This window comes from Lagenorhynchus albirostris, chromosome 1 (assembly GCF_949774975.1).
Source record: "Lagenorhynchus albirostris chromosome 1, mLagAlb1.1, whole genome shotgun sequence".
Classification (NCBI taxonomy): Eukaryota; Metazoa; Chordata; class Mammalia; order Artiodactyla; family Delphinidae; genus Lagenorhynchus; species Lagenorhynchus albirostris.
Window position 1 is genome coordinate 79,385,115 of NC_083095.1, and position 20,148 is coordinate 79,405,262.

Sequence of the window (20,148 nt, forward strand, 5' to 3'; positions counted from 1 at the left end):
GCTACACATTCCTGACAATGGTAAGCCTATGCAGATAGGACACAAAAGGGAATAGTACCTGATTATTAAACATGTTATATTTACTATAAAATCAAATAATCAAGATAATGGTACTGGAGTAAGAATAGGCAAATAGGTCATTTAAACTTAGAATTAAGAGTCTAGAAATAAACCTTCACATTTATTGAATTTTGACAAAGTTTTCAAGGCAATTAAATGGAGGAAAGAATAGTTTTCAACAAATGGTACTGAAATAATTATCTATGTGCAAATGATTAATTCAAATCTTTTCCTCACACCACATACCAAAAAATAACTAAAAATATATTACACCACAGACTTAAAGTAAGAGCCGAAATTATAAAACACTTAAGAGAAAATAAAAAAGAATACCCAAATGGCCTTAGCTTAAAAGCACCACCAAAAGCACAGTTCATAAAAGAAAAAATTGACAAATTGGACTTCTTAAAACTTAAAAAATTCACATTTCAAAAAATACCGTTAAGAAGATTAAAAGATAAGCCATGGACTAAGAGAAAGTATTTGCAAATAATATATCTGCTAAAAGACTGGTATACAGAATATATGAAGAATTCTTGCAACTGAATAATAAGAATTCAAACAACATAACTAAAAAGTGAGTATTACCAAAGAGAACATGAATGGCTAATAAGTACATAAAAGATGCTTAGCATCTTTAGTCATTAGCAAAATGCAAATTAAAACAATGCAATTCCAATACACACTCACTAGGATATCTAAAATCAAAATGTCTACAAGTGAGGTGAGAATGTAGAGAAAGGGAAACCCTCACTCGCTGCAGATGGGGATTTTAAATTGTGTAGTCATATTGAAAACAGTTTGGTAACTTCTTTAAAAGTTAAGGATAAATTTATCATATGACCCAGCAATTTCATTCCTGGTACCTATGCATGAGAAATGAAAACACATGTCCACACAATTTACATGTGAATATTCATAGCAGCATTACATATACTAGCCAAAAACTGAAAACAATTTAATTTTCCATTAATTGGTGAATGGATAAACAAAATGTGAGATACCTATATAATGGAATACTATTCAGCAACGAAAAGGAATAAAACACTGATACATGTACAACGTAGATAAACCTAGAAAACACATTATGCTAAGAGAAAGAAATCACATACAGAAGACTACATATTAGATGATTTCATTTACATTGAATGTTTAGAAGAAGCAAATCCATAGAGACAGAAAGCAGGTTAATGGTTGCCTTGGGTTGGGGTATGGGAACAAGGACAAATAGCACAGGAAAACTGGTGGAGGTAAAAATATTCTAAAGCTAGATGGTGGTTGATTGTCCAACTCTATAAATTTACTGAAGTCACTGAATTGTACACTTACAATGAGTATTTTATAGCACACTGCCATTTATACCTCAATAAAACTATAAAATACAAATAATTAACAAGGAATTCCTTAGTTGTGGAACCATCCTGCATGCCGTGCAGTGCAGCCAAGATACAAAAATAAATAAATATCAATAAACAAATTTTAAAAATTAAAAAAAAAGTCATTAGGTCCAGCCCACATGCAAAGGGAGAAGATTACAAAAGGGCAGGAACACTAGAAAGCAGAGATATTGGGGACCATGTTAGAGGCTGTCAAACGCAATATGTAATGGGTAATTGGGTTAGTTACACTATTCCTTCTACTTTTGTGTATGTTTGAAATTTTTCGTAATAAAAATTTCACGAGAGAGAAAGTATTATTTTCAGAAACTAAATGCAAGTAAACATTTATTTTTAACAAAATTTCAGAAGTTTCTACAAAGTAGCAAAATAATGAAAATGTTGTTAAATGAAAAAATAATAAAATGATTATTTTAACATTTTTTGACCACTTACCACATACCAGATACTGTTCTAAACATTTAACATGTATTAGTGTAATTTAATTTTCACAACAATACTCTGCAGTAGGTATTACTAACATCCTTCAGATGAAAAAACTAAGGTACAAAGAGTTAAATAACTGGGCTTCCCTGGTGGCACAGTGTTTGAGAGTCTGCCTGCCGATGCAGGGGACGCGGGTTCCTGCCCCAGTCCGGGAAGATCCCACATGCCGCGGAGCAGCTAGGCCCGTGAGCCATGGCCGCTGAGCCTGCGCGTCCGGAGCCTGTGCTCCGCAATGGGAGAGGCCACTACAGTGAGAGGCCCGCGTACCGCAAAAAAAAAAAAAAAAGTTAATAACTTGCCCAAGGTCACATAGCTAGTAAGTAGTAGAGCCAAAAGTTCCATGGGTGGCAGGGAGGGGGATGGGGACTGAATGGCACATGGGGAACACATCAAAAGTTCAGAATTAGGAATTCTTGGAGAAGGGGATTAAGATTTTTTGTGTTGCTATGTGTTGTCTTATTAATGTTTACATCATTACTACACAGTTCGGGTGTCAAGATATGTTATTATGTCAAAATAACTAAATGGTCTTATTCTCTCTTGTCAACCCCATTACAGGATCAGGTCATTACAAAGACAAGTTTATTCTATGGTTCACACTCTGCTCAAAAGATCAGCATGGATTATTTTTAGATGTAAGCAATATTTAATAGCTAATGTAATTTCTTATTTATACATATCATAAATGTGGCCAGCTGTTCTTTTCAACTCTCTTTTGTTCTTCTAACAAATCACGTGCCTTCATCAGTCTCTGATCAGTTGGCAGGGCAAGGCTTCCTTTTCTCATGCTTCACTCTCCCTCTGTCCAAGTCAAATGTCTAAAAACTGTTTGGATAGAATATTTCTGAATTTATGAAGTAATTTCACATATATTATCTTATTTGATCCTTCTCACACTAGCCTGTAATTAAATTGACAGTTTATAGTATTGCTCTATTTGGATTATAGTAGTATGGTAAGTAAGTGGGGAATTCAAAACTCACACTGGAACTCCTGCTTCTGAGTCCAGGGCCCTTCCTAGCACCCACTATTCTTCCCTAAATGGTTCTGGAGTTTAGGAGACCAAAAATCACTAGTTAGTTTAAGTAATTAAATATTAGTTTGAAAAGAACAAAAAAAGAATTGTACATTATGTAAAATAAAGTTCTACAGAGCTATGAAAGAGATAGAAATGATGAGGAAAGGAAATTATAATCAGGCAAAGGGAATTTAAAAATCTGGTTGAGGGCCATAGACATTTTAATTCAGGAAAAAATGAGACTCTGAATTTTATTAATATTAAATTCCCTAAAAATACAAGGTTGATGATACTGCAACTTTGTGCATAGCAAGCTATAAAATCACCTAGCATCTTGTAATTTCAGCCAATGAATACAGTAAATACATACTTAGTTGTCTGTCCAGCATCTCTTTTGTGCAAAACACCCACCTACCATCCATGTGGTAACCACAACTATTTTTTACAAGATGATTTGGTCCCTGTGGAGATAACTAATTGGTTCAAAACTGGGCACTCCAACCTGGCCAACAGTTGTTTCTCAGAAATTTGAAATTGAAACTAATAGATTTCAATCTCAGGCTAAGACGGACTCTTGAAAAGGGAGTTATAACCTTGAAAACTAGGAGCAGCCATGTTTTCTACCATGTAATCTGGGGATCTGAGAAAACCAGCCTTTTCAGAGAAAATAGAGTGGATTTTTAAAGAGAAGCAGAAATAAGAGAGAAGAGTTTTGAAAGTACTCCAGTCCCTTGCTCTAGAGTTTTATGACATTGGCTTCCCTTCTGTCCTTAAAACACTTTTTTCTAGATTACAAAAGACCCAACTAATACATCATAAGTAGAATAAGATGCATACTAATAAATATTAACTAGAATTACAACCAAAACTTATTCACCAAACTTTTGCAGGAAAGGGTCCATATCTTTCTCATGTTCATATTACAGTGTACACAGAATAAGATGCTTTTCATTTACATAATGAAATATTAAATATAAAAACCATTTTTTCTGGTGCAATATATAAAAACTATTAAATGTTTTACTTTGGGGGGATGGAAAACAAATTCTATACCTTCATGTGCAGTTCTATTTGTCTAATAATGCACTATTTTTTAGAATGTCAGCAAAGGTTATCTGGGTATGGGATTACAAGATTTTTTAAACATTTTTCTTAATTAACAACCTAATAACGATTACTTTTAAAAAGTAGCAAAAAGCAATAAACTATTTTTGGCAAGCAAACAATTAGACAAAATTACTGAAAATGCATAAGCCCTGAAGCAATGCTCTTCATGCAGGAGGTGCACCTAAACTTAAAACACCCAAGGCTAAAAGAAGACTGAGCATTTATCTTTGTACTTGGACTAAATCTACTCTAGGATCCCTGGCCCTTTTTCAACTGCACCTCAATTCTTGGGTGAATCTGCACTTCACTAAGTAAAGTCTGAGATTTCTGTGGCTCCCATTTAGTCCCTCTTAAAGGAAAATATATCCCCCGAAACCAGAAAAGAAAGCAGTCTGAATTGTCAGTTATAAAGAGAGATTTGTAGTGGATCAAGTGAATGTGGAATATAGTTAATAAATGAACTATGTTCCATCATTGTAAAACAAAATACCTTCAGTCTATTTGACTAGAAAAGGAAAACTATTATAAATTATTATGTGTACGTGACCACATAGAGCCATATAATAAGAGCAATCTGTTGTGCCAAACTTTCACTTTCTTTAGGTCCAGGAATGTACAAAAAGAGTATTTTCTTATAATAAATTCTTGTGTGCCTCTTCATTCATGCTATTTTATTTAGAATTTTTCTTTTCTGAGATAGCCTCCTGGGACACGCATCTCATTTTCATGAGGGTTCCTGAGAGACTTGAGCATACAGTATTTACTTCAGTACAATGTCAACAACATATTGCAGAACATTTCATCTAAAATAATAATAGAAAATGTTGAGCCATCTTTCCATTTGGAAAAATATATCTGGAAGAATGTGATGTCTGACGAAATCCACAATGCTTAAACACACTGTGCCATCTCAGCTTGCTTTGGGAATTTAAAGATACATATATATGTATATATATTCTTTTTTAAAGAATAGAAAAATGAAGACAGATAAAAGGCCGCACAACATTAGGAAAGAGAAAATTAATGGATATCGATATACAGTGCCTGGCACAGAGTCAACAAGAATGCCATAAGGTTAGCTGACTACCTTGCTTGGTCAAAAGTGAAATGACTGGATTTGTAGATAAAATTTTTCTACAAAGTAGACTGTTACTGAAATTAATGTCCTAAACCAAGTTCTTTCAAGTTCTTCCTATAATCACTTTCTCAGTGGCATTTTCAATTAATCATCTGAACTTCCATGGTCAAACATCAAACATGCGGCCAATGAAGGAAGACAATTAAATTCACCTGTTACGTTATTCAAGTTTTTCACTCAGAAATAAGAATATTTGCCAACTAACAAATGAAAATTGTTTATCATGTGGGTGCTAGAAGGTAATCCACAAATTTCCTCCTTATCAGTAATAGTAATCTATAGGAATAAGATTTCCTAAGATTCAGAAACATTTTCTCACTAAGGATTATTTCCCATGGCCTTCACTGACTGAGATTTTCAAGTCTGAGAGTATTGCTAACAATCACTGAGGTGTTAAATAAGTGCATGCTCTTTGCTAAGGGTTTCACATGTATTATCTTATTCCATCTTCATTATAACTTCATAAGGTATGTTCCTTTACTTTTGATTTTACTAATAAGAAAACTGAAGCACAGAGGGATTAAGTAACTTATTCAAGAACATACAACTACTAGGGCAGGTTGGCTCCAGAGTCTGGACTTGTAACCACTACACTGAAACATCAGGGCAAAGGTATAGAAAAAAACGAATAATGAAGTCCACTATTTTGGTTTACTAGACACTAGACAGAACTTGACAAACATAGTTCCAAATGTGTGAACTACTTTTATCTGATTTTTAGTGTCATCTTTAACATGGTTCTATCTTCTACCTTAGGAAGGTCACTAACTTTTAAGTTCTTTATTCAAAAGTAGTAGATTCATGCTGATCTACCAACGTTCTCTCATCCGTAGTCACAAATAAAACATGTGAAGTGGCTTGAGGTAAGAAGGGGAGTAATTGGGCAGAGAGTTAGACAAACAGCTTAAGAATAACAGAAGGGAGAGGAACCATGTACCTAGTAAATGCACAGGGACAAATAATGAAGTCATAATGTGGAGAACTCTTGTATTTCAGATGAGGGTATTTTAATAACATTTTTATTGCTCCTGCTGTATTTTCTGAATCTGAGATTAAAATGTACTACTACCTATTTTAAGATTCTATTTTAAAATTGAAGATTTCTATCCCAGCCTAATATAGCCTTCTAGAGAAAGCTCTGGAGCCAACTGCCTAGGTTCAAATTATGATTCAATCATTTATTAGCTGTGCGGCCTGGCAAAAGTTACTTATCTTTCTGTGACTCAGTCTCCTTATCTGTAAAAAGGAAAGATAAAACAGTAGTATAGAGTTAATGTAAGGAGTATATTAATACATGTAAATCACTTAGAACAGTGCCTGCTCAAAAGTAGGCAATTTTTATTTGCTCAAAAAATATTACCTTTAGTTATTATTACTATTACTGCCTTTAGTTATTATTACTAACAATTATTATTATTACTATTACCATCATTACTACTACTTGTCATCCATCTATTTCTGAATGACATACTTTTTAATGATTTTCAGATTTCTCTAAAATGATAGCTATTTGTGCAATGCACAGTTTAACTTTTGCACATACTCACTATTTTGGAGCACCAAACTCCAAAATACCAAAGCAAAGAAACCAGAGCAGTTATATCCATTATTAACTGAAAATAAACTGGATAACAACATTAGTTGGCAAGAACTAAAAAAATAAAAATCATGTTAAAATACTCAACTGTTGATGATTATAAATACCTGTATCTTTAGAAATATTAGATGGCTGAATTCTTAACTTTTGCTGAATTCTTAACTTTTTCAACAAAACTTCATACTTCAAACAAGAAACTTCTTTTCCACCATTCTCCATATCAAAATTATCCATCAATAAATTCTACCAACTTGTCTCCATTACAGCAACAATTAACATTCATACAGTCTAAGAGCTTCAAAGTCAGTTCATGGTTAAAAAACAAACAAACAAACAAGAAACATGAGCAATAGAAAGAAAGCTACCATAATCTGATAAGTGTCTACAAAAAGCCCATGGCAGGTATCTTCTTAACAGTGAAATAACTAAAGGCTTTCATTCTGAGATCAGGAATAAAACTGCCATTATTCACAGGTGATGTAATTATGCACAAAAATCCAAAACAGTTAACAGAAACACTATTAGATTAATAAGTGAGTTTAGCAAGATCACTATATAATACAAGGTCAATATGCAAAATTAAAATTGTATGTCTATATGTCAGCAACAAATAATTTGATATCACTGTATTATGGGCTGAACTATGTCTCCACAAAATTCGAATGTTGAAGTCTTAAACCTCCAGTACCTCAGAATGTGACTGTATTTGGAGATGAGTCCTTGAAAGAAGTAAATACAGTAAAATGAGGTCATATGCGTGGGCCCTACTCCACTATGACTATGTCTTTATAAGAAGAGTAGGTCTTCTATACCTTATATTAGGTCACAGATATACTCACAGACACAGGAAGACCATATGAAGACATAGGGAGAAGGTCATCTGTAAGCCAATGAAAGAGGCCTCAGAATGACACCAATCCTACTGACACCTTGATCTTGGACTTCTAGCCTCTAAACTGTGAGGAAATAAATTTCTATTGTTTAAGCCACTCACTCTGCGGTACTTTGTTATGGCTGCCCTAACAAACTAATACACATTGGCATTAGCATCAAAAACACTCAGACATAAATCTAAAACAATATGTGAATGACTTCTACACAAAAAACTTCAAAACATTAAGAGGAATTAAAGAAGACTCAAATAAATGGAGGGATATACTACATTCATGGATTAAAGATTCAATATTGTAATGATGCCGGATCTCTTCTAATTAATTTATAGATTCAGTATAATCCCAATCAAAATGCCAGTGGATTATTTTTGTAGAAACTGGCAACCTGATCTAAAATAGCTGGGAAAAAAGCACAGCACTCTTAAAAAAGAAAAAAGTTGGAGAAATTACACTACCAGATAGTAAACTTATTATAAAGCTGCAGTAATTTAAAAAGTGTTCTAATGGCACAAGAAGGAACAAATGAACCAACAGAAGAAAATAGGGAATTCAGAAACAGATCCACATGTATAAAATCACTTAATTTACGTCAAAGATGACAATGTGGTATAGTGAGGTCTTTTCAATATATAATACTGGGACAAATGGATATCCATTTGGGACCAAAAAAAAATGAATCTTTACCCCTAGTTCACACTATACTCAAATCAATTTCAAGTGCATATCTAAATGTGTAAGTGAATAATAGCTTCTAAAAGACTGTATAGGAGAATACTTTTCTGACTTTTGGATAGGTAAAGATTCCAAAACCAAGGTATAGAGATGCCTTATCTAATAATAAAGGAAAAAATTGATAATTTAAAATTTTTAAGCAGAGTAGAAGATATTTTTCTACCACAGAATAAAAAATATTTGCAACTCATTTATCTAACAAAGGACTTAACAATATCAGAAATATAAAGAACTCCTAAGTCAATATGAGAGAAAGAGAGGATCGAACAGAAAAACTGTCAATAGATTTGACAGGGCACTACCAAAAAAGAATATCGAAATGGTGCCTTCCCTGGTGGAGCAGTGGTTAAGAATCCACCTGCCAATGCAGGGGACATGGGTTTGAGCCCTGGTCTGGGAAGATCCCACATGCTATGGAGCAACTAAGCCACAACTACTGAGCCTGGGCTCTAGAGCCCATAAGCCACAACTACTGAAGCCCGTGCGCCTAGAGCCCGTGCTCTGCAACAAGAGAAGCCACTGCAATGAGAAGCCCGTGCACCGCAATGAAGAGTGGCCCCCGCTCACAACTAGAGAAAGCCCACGCGCAGCAACGAAGGCCCAATGTAGCCAAAAAGAAAATAAATTTTAAAAAAATCGAAATGGACAAAAGACATATAAAAACTTTTCAATCTCAGCAGAGAAATGCAAATTAAAATCATAATGCATAACATTATATACCACCAGAATGACTAACTTTTTTTTTTTTTTTTAAAGTGGCAATGCCATTTGCTGACAAGGACGTGGAACAACTGGACCTCTCATATATTACTGGTGGGAGTATAAATTGGAACAACCATTTTGGAAAACTATATGGTAATATCTACTAAAGCTGAACATAGGCATACCCTATAACCCAGCAATCTGACTCCTATACACATTTCTAATGGAAATGAGCCTACAAGTACACCAAAAGATATGTACAAAATATTCTGTAACAGCCCCAAACTAGAAAGAGCCCAAATGACCATCCATAGTAGAATGAATAAACAAAATATGGTATATTTATACATTGGGATACTATGCTACAATAAAAGTGCACCAAGTTACTGCTCTGTGCAAACACAGAAGTATCTCATAGAGATAAAACGGATCAACAGAAGCCAGATATAAACTCATAAATATTATGATTCCAATTATTTTATGTTTAACAATAGACAAAAATAACCCATGGTGATTGAAGCCAGGATAGTGGCTGCCTTTAGTGAAGGGAGAGTGGTAACCAGGAGTGGATATAAGAGAATTACTAAGGTGCTCTTTTGTATAAAACTTTGGACCCTTCTAAAATATTCTCTGAAGTGAACCCAAACAAATTTTAAGCAAACTTTTTAATTGAGGTAGAATGCACATATAGAAAAGTGTATCAAAGTGGACACCTTGATGAGTACTTACAAATAAAACCACCTAAGTAAATTCTACCCAAATCTACCTACTTCAGCCTCTTCACATATCACTCTCAACTTTCACTCTCAGCACTGCAGCCACACTAGCTTTCTCTCAGCCTCATACTATGCCCCAGGCTGCTCTCCTGCCTGCTAGAGGCCTTTGCTCACAGCCATCGGTGGGATGGAAACACTCTTCCTTCCCAGCACTTAATCAGATACTGTTCAATTGGACAAATTTCTTACACTCAAACCTCACTTCAAGAAAGCCTTTCATAATCCTTGACCAGTTTAAATTCCTCCTCATGGCCTCATGTACTTCTCCTTTGTAGTACTTGTCGTAGCTGCAATTTTATGTTTTAGATGGTTTATTTGATTAATATCTGTAGACACTAACAACTAATTATGTAATTAATTAGTAATTAACATAGACATTAATTACTAGACTCTAAGCAGATGCTCACCATTATACTCCTAGCAGTAAGCATAGGGCCTGTCACACAGTAAGTACTCAATGAATATTTGTTAAATAAATGAATGAAATTTAATGAAATCTAAAAATAAAATATTATGGAATCAAGAAAGAGGTATTAGTGAGTTCTTCCTTATACAGCAGTTGTTATTTTTGCTGTTGTTCAGGAGTGAATTTACAAATATTTACACATTTTGGAAACCATCAATGACACCAAGATACAAAGTTGTCTAGTAGAGTTGGAATCAACTCTATTCTCTAAACTGTGTTCCTTTTTCACATAGCAAGTTTTCTTGTCCTGGGAAGGGTACTCCTAAATTTTTTGTAACCATATCCATAGTCAGAAGTTGAGAAAGTAGAGCTCAATAATATGGTTAACTACTGACAGTAAAACCAAAACCAAAACCAAAAAACCCTCAAAAAACCTCTTTTTTAATCAATCTCTATATTTTGGGGGTGGGGGTCAGGGGGAGGAGAGAAAAGAAAAAGAATACTAACCCTGCCAATCTATCAAAAATTTAATCAACTCTCAATACAATGGAGGGAAAAAGATAACTCAAAATCATAGTTAAAAGTAACAAAACCAAGACACAAAACTGATCTTCAAACTTATTTAGTTAATATTATCCACTGTCATTCCAAAGCCATTACTCCAAGTATGAGGTATTTAAAAAAACAATTATTATTCTACTAACATTACCCAATAGTGTAAAAATCATATAACAGTTTAGAAACACCAAATACCACACGAATGGAAGACCACAGAACAAAAGATTGCCATCTGTTAAAATGGCCTATTATTGTTGACTGCACAGAGTTGTATTATTTTTTCAATACTAGAAGGAAGCCTATGCAACATGAGTTCATCACTCTGCAAACCATCCTCTTCACTTGCTATAGGTTGAGCAGATACAAGACTCTTAAGTCCAGCACCACGCAAGGTCATAGTTTAATAGTTAGTACTTTCTCTCTGGATAGTTCAGAAGTTTAAAAGCCCCTGCCCCTAATAACTATCTCAAATGTCTTCCTAACCATGCTCTCGGATGTTTGTAAGTTCACAGGCTTGTCCCAAATAGATCTAGAATGATAAAATGTTTAAAATACAAAACAAGAACAACAACAAAAATCCCCTTTCAGTCTCAGGTCCCTCATTTTTTTTTTTTTTTTTTTTTTTTTTTTTTTGCGGTACGCGGGCCTCTCACTGTTGTGGCCTCTCCCATTGCGGAGCACAGGCGCCAGACGCGCAGGCTCAGCGGCCATGGCTCACGGGCCCAGCCGCTCCGTGGCATGTGGGATCTTCCCGGACCGGGGCACGAACCCATGTCCCCTGCATTAGCAGGCGGACTCTCAACCACTGCGCCACCAGGGAAGCCCAGGTCCCTCATTTTTAACAGAAAAGTCATGAGCTTATATGAGCACTAGAGTCTCTCTTCCCCATCCCTCATTCACTCCTTTCTCCCAACTCTCACTTTTAAAAATAAAATCACCTCTTGGGAGAAAATTAGAGAATCCTCTTATTCCTTGTCTACCATAAGACACAGATATTTTGCACAGGTTGTCACATGGTTATCAAAGCATAAGGTTAGTTATTTAGAAATTTTCTACTCATTCCCCTCACCTCATCCCACATTTCCCCACTTCCCAGGAAGTACAGTTAAGAAATGGCCACCAGTGGTAAGTACAGGCTTCGCTGTTGCTAGGAATGGGCCTGCCTACTGTGGGAGTCAATACAATTTGATCTTTTGATCTTCCCTTTTAGTCTCAATTCATACAGTTGTTTTTACATAGATGTTGTCAAAGTATACGTGTAATTTTCTATCTCGTTAAATCATATGCATTTTTATGTGTTAATATATAGGCTTTAGCACTGAACTATCCCATTGGGATATTTAATGGGATATCCCATGGGAATAACTTATTTAACCATTCCCACAATGTTGTAGCTCTCAGAGTAGCAAGTTCCAGTAGTTTGCTCTTCCCTGAGAAAGCCACTCTATACTTTTCTATTTTCCTAAATTTGTCTCTTGCCAGTTCTAGAACACTAAATATAGAATGACCTTGTTCTTCCTTCTCATACTCCTTTCCAATTCCCTTTGCTCTTGACAAAATTTCTCTTGAGATACTACAACCAGAACCAAATGAAACAGTCTAAGTGCAGGACTTATAGAACTTACACCAAGGCAGAATCCTCTTTCTCCTCCTCCCTTCCTCCGTCTCTTTCTTTCTCTCCCCATCTCTCCTTCCCTCCCTCCCTTCCCTTCCTTTCCCCCCACAAGTTATTTTTCTGATGATTATAAGACTTAACTTACCTTTTGATTACAAATGCATTTTAGGCTGATATGTGTACCTCCTCTGTTCCAACCTATCAAATTTTACTAATGACACAGAATACAAGAATATCTCTGGCCCCGAACCTACGTCCATGGAAATCTGGGAAAAGGTTTAGATGTGAAATAGTAATTATTCCACTGTGTGTTTGAGGAGGAAAGGGAAGATAACGAGGGAAGAGTTAAGAGAGATGGTCTGCCGGCTACTGCTATAGGGATAGAGGCCCCAGGGTCCTAATGTGAATAGCATGTTTGTCATAGCCAAAATCATTTTATCAATAACTGAACTTGTTTAAGTATTAAAGAGAATAACTAGTCACAGCAGCAAAGGAAAATCACAAGTTTGTGGGTCTAGCAGATGCTTGTTCCATTACTTTCTGACCACTGTGTATTTGACAGGTGTGCCTGGTGGGCATAGGTGCAGAGGTGTCATGATGGCGAGCTTCCCATTTAACTCAGAAAGTACTTTGCCAACAGCTGCAGCAGTGTCAATAGAAAGAAGCAGGAATAGGTTCCTGCAATAACATACCCATAACAACCAGCTTGCTAAAGCAACCATTCAGTCTTCTGAATGTCAACAAGGTCACAGACTGTAATGCGGCTTGTTTTCCACTGGGCAAAGAGGTTAAGAAGTTGATGAGATAAGAGGTAAAGTTAATAATTTTAAGGAAGTTGTCATATTTTTCTAGGTTCACCCCTATCATGAATATGAGGACAGTTTTTGGTCCTATCCTTTAAGTAAGTCCTCTATTTTCCAGGCTAATGAATGTATCAGTGTATGCCACAACATAATCAGTATCATAACCACTCCATATAATGCTGATGGTTAGGAAGTCAGTGATGGGCTCTCCCTTGATTAGAAGCTTCCTATTCTCAGTCCTGAATCTTATACCTTCTATGAGTCAAATCATATTGCTACAGTCAATGAATAGATCACTGATGGCTATACTCTCCACCTTGCAAATGTTTTCAGCATACTAACAAGAAGCTCAATATGATCCAAGTCAATTTAATTTGATATTCACTACCTTTTCTCAGAACTGCATCTGCTGGCAATGTAATCTAGTGATCAAGGAGAATGAGAGTGCTAGGGCTATTTTTATTAACAAGCATATATTGATTTGGGGGTCCTTGTTGTGATTTAAATAATAACTCAACCTATCATTCTACAAGCAGTGTAGGTTATTTTACTACATACTTGTTCACATGAAGGCTAAACTTCCACTGCTTTGTTCACTGGCATTTACTTATTCATTTAACAAATAACTGGGGTACCCAAATATGAACAAGGCACCATGCCTACTCAAATCTGGTATTGTCCAGCATTTTGTTTCTACTAGGAATAAACTGCAAGCCAGCAGATTTTAACATGTACTCTCTTTTCATGATAATTTTTAACGTTAAATAAAATGGGGCTTAGTTTGATTTACGCATTATACGAATTTCTCCATTCAAACGACTGTCCGTGTATTTCTTCCCTTTTTTCCCTCTCTCATTGCCCGTCCTCTTTCCAAAAGATATTTCCCCTAATTTCATAATGACAATCAACAATAATAATAATAACAACCTAAGATATGGAAAAACATTAGAAGCTTCCTTTCATGGTTATATCACTTTCTGTTGAAAACCATGGCCTCTTAGCTTGTTTTTTCACTTTTCAGCAAAGTGACTCTCATGGATGCCAGAGCAGCCTTCCTGTTAGCATGAGTATTCAGCTTAGTCAAAAACTCAATTAGTCCTCTAAACTGCTAAATGGGTCAATTTCTAACAAGTGTAATTCTTCCTCGAAATATTCATAATGTTTCACATAAAAGATAAAAAACATAGAAAAGTTAGTTGCACATTACAACTTTTCTTCAACTTCCTAGTGAAAAACAAAGGCTCGGTCTCTGTTTTACACAGAGAAAACATTTTAGGAACCATTGAGTTGATTTGTGTACTGGAGAGTCAGTCTAGTTGTTTGTTTCTTTGTTTTTTTAATAAACAGAGTAAATATGTTCCTGAAAAGTTAACCCTAAAATAAAACTCTGATCATACTTTTTTTTTTTTGCAGTACGCGGGCCTCTCACTGTTGTGGCCTCTCCCGCTGTGGAGCACAGGCTCCGGACGCGCAGGCTCAGCAGCCATGGCTCACGGACCTAGGCGCTCCGCGGCATGTGGGATCTTCGACCGGGGCACGAACCCGTGTCCCCTGCATCGGCAGGTGGACTCTCAACCACTGCACCACCAGGGAAGCCCCCCTGATCGTACTTTTGTTCCTTCATTAAGAAACTTCCGAAACTCAAGTTTTTACATTTATCTTCTAGAGAAAAAGTAGGAAGTCATTCTGATTTTAATTTTGTTCATATTCTTTTAAGGGTGGCTATATTTTAAAATAGTTCTCAGAGAATTCCTAATCAAGGTAAAAAGGACTACACAATGGGTCAAAGACATTCTTAAGCCAGACCTTAACCCATCCAATTTAGGTTTAGCATGGAATATTCTCAAGTTCAGTTCAATCCTTACACCTAGGTAGCAAATATTCTTTTTTTTTTTTTTTTTTTTTTTAGAAACTGTTTATTTTCCATCAACCTATTTCCATTTTAAAGTCTGTGGAAGAACAGTTTAAGACCACTCAGTGGTTGTTCCTACCCACTCAGTGGCCTGAGCAGTGGGAGCTTCAGACCAGTCTTCAGTAGCAGGCTGAGCACTCCAGTCTTCAGTGGTGAACTGCTGAATAGACACACAGGGCACCTGCACACCCTCAGACCAGTCCGCCACCTCAGGCTGAGTAGCAGTGAACTCAGGAGCTGGAGCAGTCCATTCACCTTGAAATTCCTCCTTGGCCACAGCCTTCTCAGCTGCTGCCTGCTCTTCCTTTTCAATCTCTTCAGGATCTCTGTAGAAGTAGAGATCAGGCATGACCTCCCATGGGTGTTCACGGGAGACGGTGCCACGCATGCGCAGAACTTCCCAGGCAAGCATCCACCACATCAGACCCACTGAGTGAGCTCCCTTGTTGTTACATGGGATGGCAATGTCCACATACCGCAGAGGAGAGTCTCTGTTACACAGAGCAATGGTAGGCAGGTTAACGTAAGAGGCCTCTGTGAGAGGCTGGTGGTCAGCCCTGGGATCAGTAACCACCAGAAGTCTTGGCTCCCGGAAGGCTGCCTGGATCTGGTTCGTGAAGGTTCCAGGAGTGAAGCGGCCAACAGTAGGAGTGGCTCCAGTGGCAGCAGCAAACTTCAGCCCAGCTCGCTGGCCAGTATTCCTGGAGGATATGACACTGACATCAGCTGGGCTTTCAATGGCAACAATGGCACGAGCTGCCAACAGACGCTTCTCCCAGGTTCTCTTCAGATTTATGATGTAGATGCCATCACTTTTCCTTTTGTAGATGTACTGTTCCATTTGGAAGTCAAGGTTGGTGCCACCTAAGTGGGTTCCTGCTGCAAGGAATTTGAGGACATCCTCCTCCATTTGCAGGACATCAAGGGCTCCAGACATTGTTAAAGTTTCCCTTTAAGTTGTGATGGGAATCCAGAACAAAGCCGTATTGACCCTTATCTGGTGCGGAAAGCCGTGGCAAATATTCTTGACTTCAATCTCTCATTTGATAAATAATCTAGAACTATGATGCTTTAATTTTCCTAACTGGAAAACAATAAAAACAATGGCTTTAAAATGCTCATTCAGAGGAAAAACTTACTCCTTCAAAATCTTTTTATGCAAATTGACAATTTTAAATGCTACTCTGCAGTTTTCTATATTTATAATTAAGATACAGCTAATTATACTGGCACCAAGACATCATATGTATCTGTATACTTTATATGAAGCATTCCATGAGTGGGAAATTATTGAATTTGGGAGACAGCTATATGGGGATTCATAATGCTATTCTCTCTACTTTTATACATGCTTAAAATTTTCCTCATTCTAAAGTTAAAAAAGAAAAAGAAAAATTAAGCATTAAATAGCCACCAGAGTGATAGGAAACAAAATACCACCAGAATCTCTACATTACTATTTCCAACCACTGTTCTCCTATTGACAAATAATTGCCCATTCAGTTTGTTTGTTTTCTATTGATGAATCCAAACTATAAGCTGTCCATTTCTCAGCAGTTAAAGAACAGTAAGTAGTTGACATTGGGATATTTATTCATCCTTTGTAGTATAAATTAATGTAAACTAAGTGACAATATTTTAAAGGTTATTCTCAATTATTAAAAATGAGACTACTGTTTTATAAATTAAATATAGGATAAATATTTAAAGAGGAATATTTGAAAAATAAAAAAGCTACTTGGAATAACTCTTGAAGCAATTTATACATAATATAGAAAAATTGCAACAGTAGACTGTTATGCAGACATTTATTTAACTTATTTGTAGATATCTCTCTTTCATTTTGTTTTTTTTTTTTTTTTGCGGTACGTGGGCCTCTCACTGTTGTGGCCTCTCCCATTGCGGAGCACAGGCTCTGGACGCGCAGGCTCAGCGGCCATGGCTCACGGGCCCAGCCGCTCCACGGCATGTGGGATCTTCCCAGACCGGGGCATGAACCCGTGTCCCCTGCATCAGCAGGCAGACTCTCAACCACTGTGCCACCAGGGAAGCCCCTCATTTTGTTTTTAATTCACTTAAGAAGGCAGTTTAGGCACCTATTTCTATTTAGGATCATTATTAATACTAGAAAGGGAGGACTATATTTGTTTGAATCTATGAACTGTTTTCTGGTATGTGATTCTTTCATCACTGACATAGTTAAGTGACCATCATAAAGTGACTGTATCATCTGTTGTTTGTTGCCCAGAAAACAGAATCTTTCAGCAGCTGTATTCATTTAAGTTCATACTAATGCTGTATTCTCCCTTCTGAAGTATGGAAGATTATTCTCATAGAAATTTTACTTAGCAATTGCTATCTGCTATGGTTTCTGGAATGCTTTAGTTATATATTCCATAATAAATTATATTTACTACTTACCTTTGATGTAAGTACATAAGTAATCTGCTTCCTTAAAAGTGATCTTACTTACCAAACATCCCTAATTCTTTTCAACTTAAGTGAAAGTTAAATTTTAAAAACTATCTCCTTTTCAAATTTCTGATTTCTAACCACACATGGACTCTGGGCAGTTTGGCAATCAGTCCTCTTTTCTTTTCTCCAAAGGGATCATTCCAAATGTTTAAAATTCTCCTCAAATCCCTTAATTACTTCCATCATCTCCACCCACTTGAGGTAAATGGTCTTGCCTCCAAGACCACAGAAAAAAAAATAGCAAAGGACACATAGTCCTTTATCATTCCATTTCTCCTTTCTAAACATATCAATATTCTTCTGTCCAGAGCTAACCCACAATCCTGTGCTCTTCACACCATCACCTCCGTATCTTCCTGGATCTCATTCAGTCACTTGTCTTCAATAACTTCCTCTCTATTGACTACTTTTTCTTAACTTATAAACACATCCCAATCTCTCTTATCTTATAAAATGCGTTCCTTCTACTGATTAGACATTTTTTCCTCCTTATCAAATCACTTCATGGGAAAAAAAAAAAACCCCGACTCTCAATTCTAAATAATAGCATAACATTAATAATAATAATTAACACAACATTAACTTATTCAGTCCTCATCACAACTCTATAAGGTAGGCAGTATTTATTTCCATTTTATGGAAAAGTAAACTGAGGCACAAAGAGGCTAAGTGACTTGCCCAAAGTCACATAGCTAGTAAGCAGTAACTGAGAAACCAGGTACCAGAGCCCAGTTCTTTCCCACTATGCAACACTTCATCCCCTGGGTAAGGATATTTACTCACATGACTTTGATTATTAATTATACACTAATAATCACTACCATCAATCTATCCAGTCTTGATTTTTCCCTATTTAGTTTCATTACTTCCTATTTTGAGATACCTTGATTTCAATATATTCGAAAGACCTAGACTCCATCTCTTTTCTCCCTATGCTTCCTCTACACTGCTACAAAAACAAATCTATCCATTATGGTTTTTAACTTACAAACCTTCAATGACTCTCCATCACCTACAAAACAGGGTCTCCAAACTCTTCAGCAAGGCACACAAGACTCTTCATAACCTGCTCCAAAATTACCTTCTCACTTCTACTCCTGCAATTACTTACACATATCCTCTAATCATCAAACTCTGAGAAGTATGTACCATGCTTTGTCACATCTTCTGCTGCACACAGAATGTTCTCTCAGTTTGGGAAGTCACTTTTCATTCTCTCTTGATGAATCATTACTCATCTGTATTTTCCAAACCACCCATCCTGCACCTTCCCCAGGTAAAGCTAATCTCTCTCTCCTACTTCTACATTCCCAAAATACTTGTTAAAAAAACCCAGCTCTATCATCACAATATAATATTGTTCTGTCATTAGTAATACAGACTATGAGCTCTTAGAGAACTGGGACATTCTCTTACTGATATTTGTATCCAGTACCCAGAACACAGCAGTCACTCAGAATACATTTGATAAATGAATAGATGTAGCTCGCCTTTACTATTCAAAATCAATGTGCTCTGGACATGGGAAGATAAATGAATATATCATAAGAGACATCATAATCTTAATTAGTAATTATTTGCCTATTAAATGGCTAAAAACCTAGCAATATGCAGAGAATATTTTTGTTTAAATAGTAATACAAGTATAGACTCTTCCTTGAAGTTCCAGTGAACAAAGAACTCTACCATCTACACAAGCAATCTTTAAGTAAACAGTAAAATACATAAAGGCAAGAAGAAGTCAGAAATGTTAGGCCTGTCTCCAAGCCACAAAACTTGATCATGAATAGCCATCACATTATAAATATTACAAGATATCCACATGAACCAAACAAACACTGAAGTTTTAGTCTCAATAGTTTTTCCCGCTACTCTAATTCCTACATGTATAAAATATTTTGGCACTGGTATGACACACCATGGCATTTACTAAATGGTTTACTAAATTACACTTATAAATCACAAAGGCATCAGCTTACATGCCCAACTGCATATAAGTGTGAGGTAGATTGAAGCTGTCTCACTCAGCCTTAAGTGGGGGAAATTCATGGTACAGTTTTTGATTGTAAGAGTAGAGGTAAACTGCCTTAAGTAGATCTTTAAAGAAAAATGCAACCGGAAAGCAATGTGGTTTCCACCATGTTTTAAACGGTGGTTTCCTCTGCAGGCGGTTCCTCTTAATTCTACTGAGAAAAAGAAAAATAAAAATACAAAGGTTACAAAATAAGGTGATGAGAGAAATGCAAAGTAGCACAAACAGAGCAATGATGAAATACTCAGAGCAGTTTAGTTACTTAAGCTACAATGAAGTCAATTAAATGTGTCTTATTTCTTTAAAAACTATTGAGTATCTCACTGAGAGTTTTTTCCTAATTTATATTAAATTCTAACGTCAACATTCTTGGATTGCATTTAATAATATGAGTGGTCTTGAGTGATTCTGATCCTGAAGTTACTGCCTTGTTTATACACT

General features: G+C 36.1%; 2 protein-coding genes across 2 annotated transcripts in view; both read right to left on the reverse strand.

Moving 5' to 3' along the window:
- DPH6 (diphthamine biosynthesis 6) overlaps positions 1 to 20,148 on the reverse strand; it is a 179,106-nt gene that overhangs the window by 112,211 nt on the left and 46,747 nt on the right. The gene's annotated exons all lie outside the window — the stretch shown is intronic.
- On the reverse strand, positions 14,938 to 19,730 carry LOC132518891 (small ribosomal subunit protein uS2-like). The gene is made up of 2 exons (XM_060147009.1): positions 19,655 to 19,730; positions 14,938 to 16,284 (listed from the first exon to the last, which is right to left on the reverse strand). The coding sequence occupies exon 2, from the start codon at positions 16,135 to 16,137 to the stop codon at positions 15,253 to 15,255; it is 885 nt and encodes a 294-aa protein (XP_060002992.1). The 5' UTR covers positions 16,138 to 16,284; positions 19,655 to 19,730; the 3' UTR covers positions 14,938 to 15,252.

Bases quoted from the DNA above. Each gene is read 5' to 3' on its own strand.
- LOC132518891 (XM_060147009.1), bottom strand. From the start codon at position 16,137: ATGTCTGGAGCCCTTGATGTCCTGCAAATGGAGGAGGATGTCCTCAAA.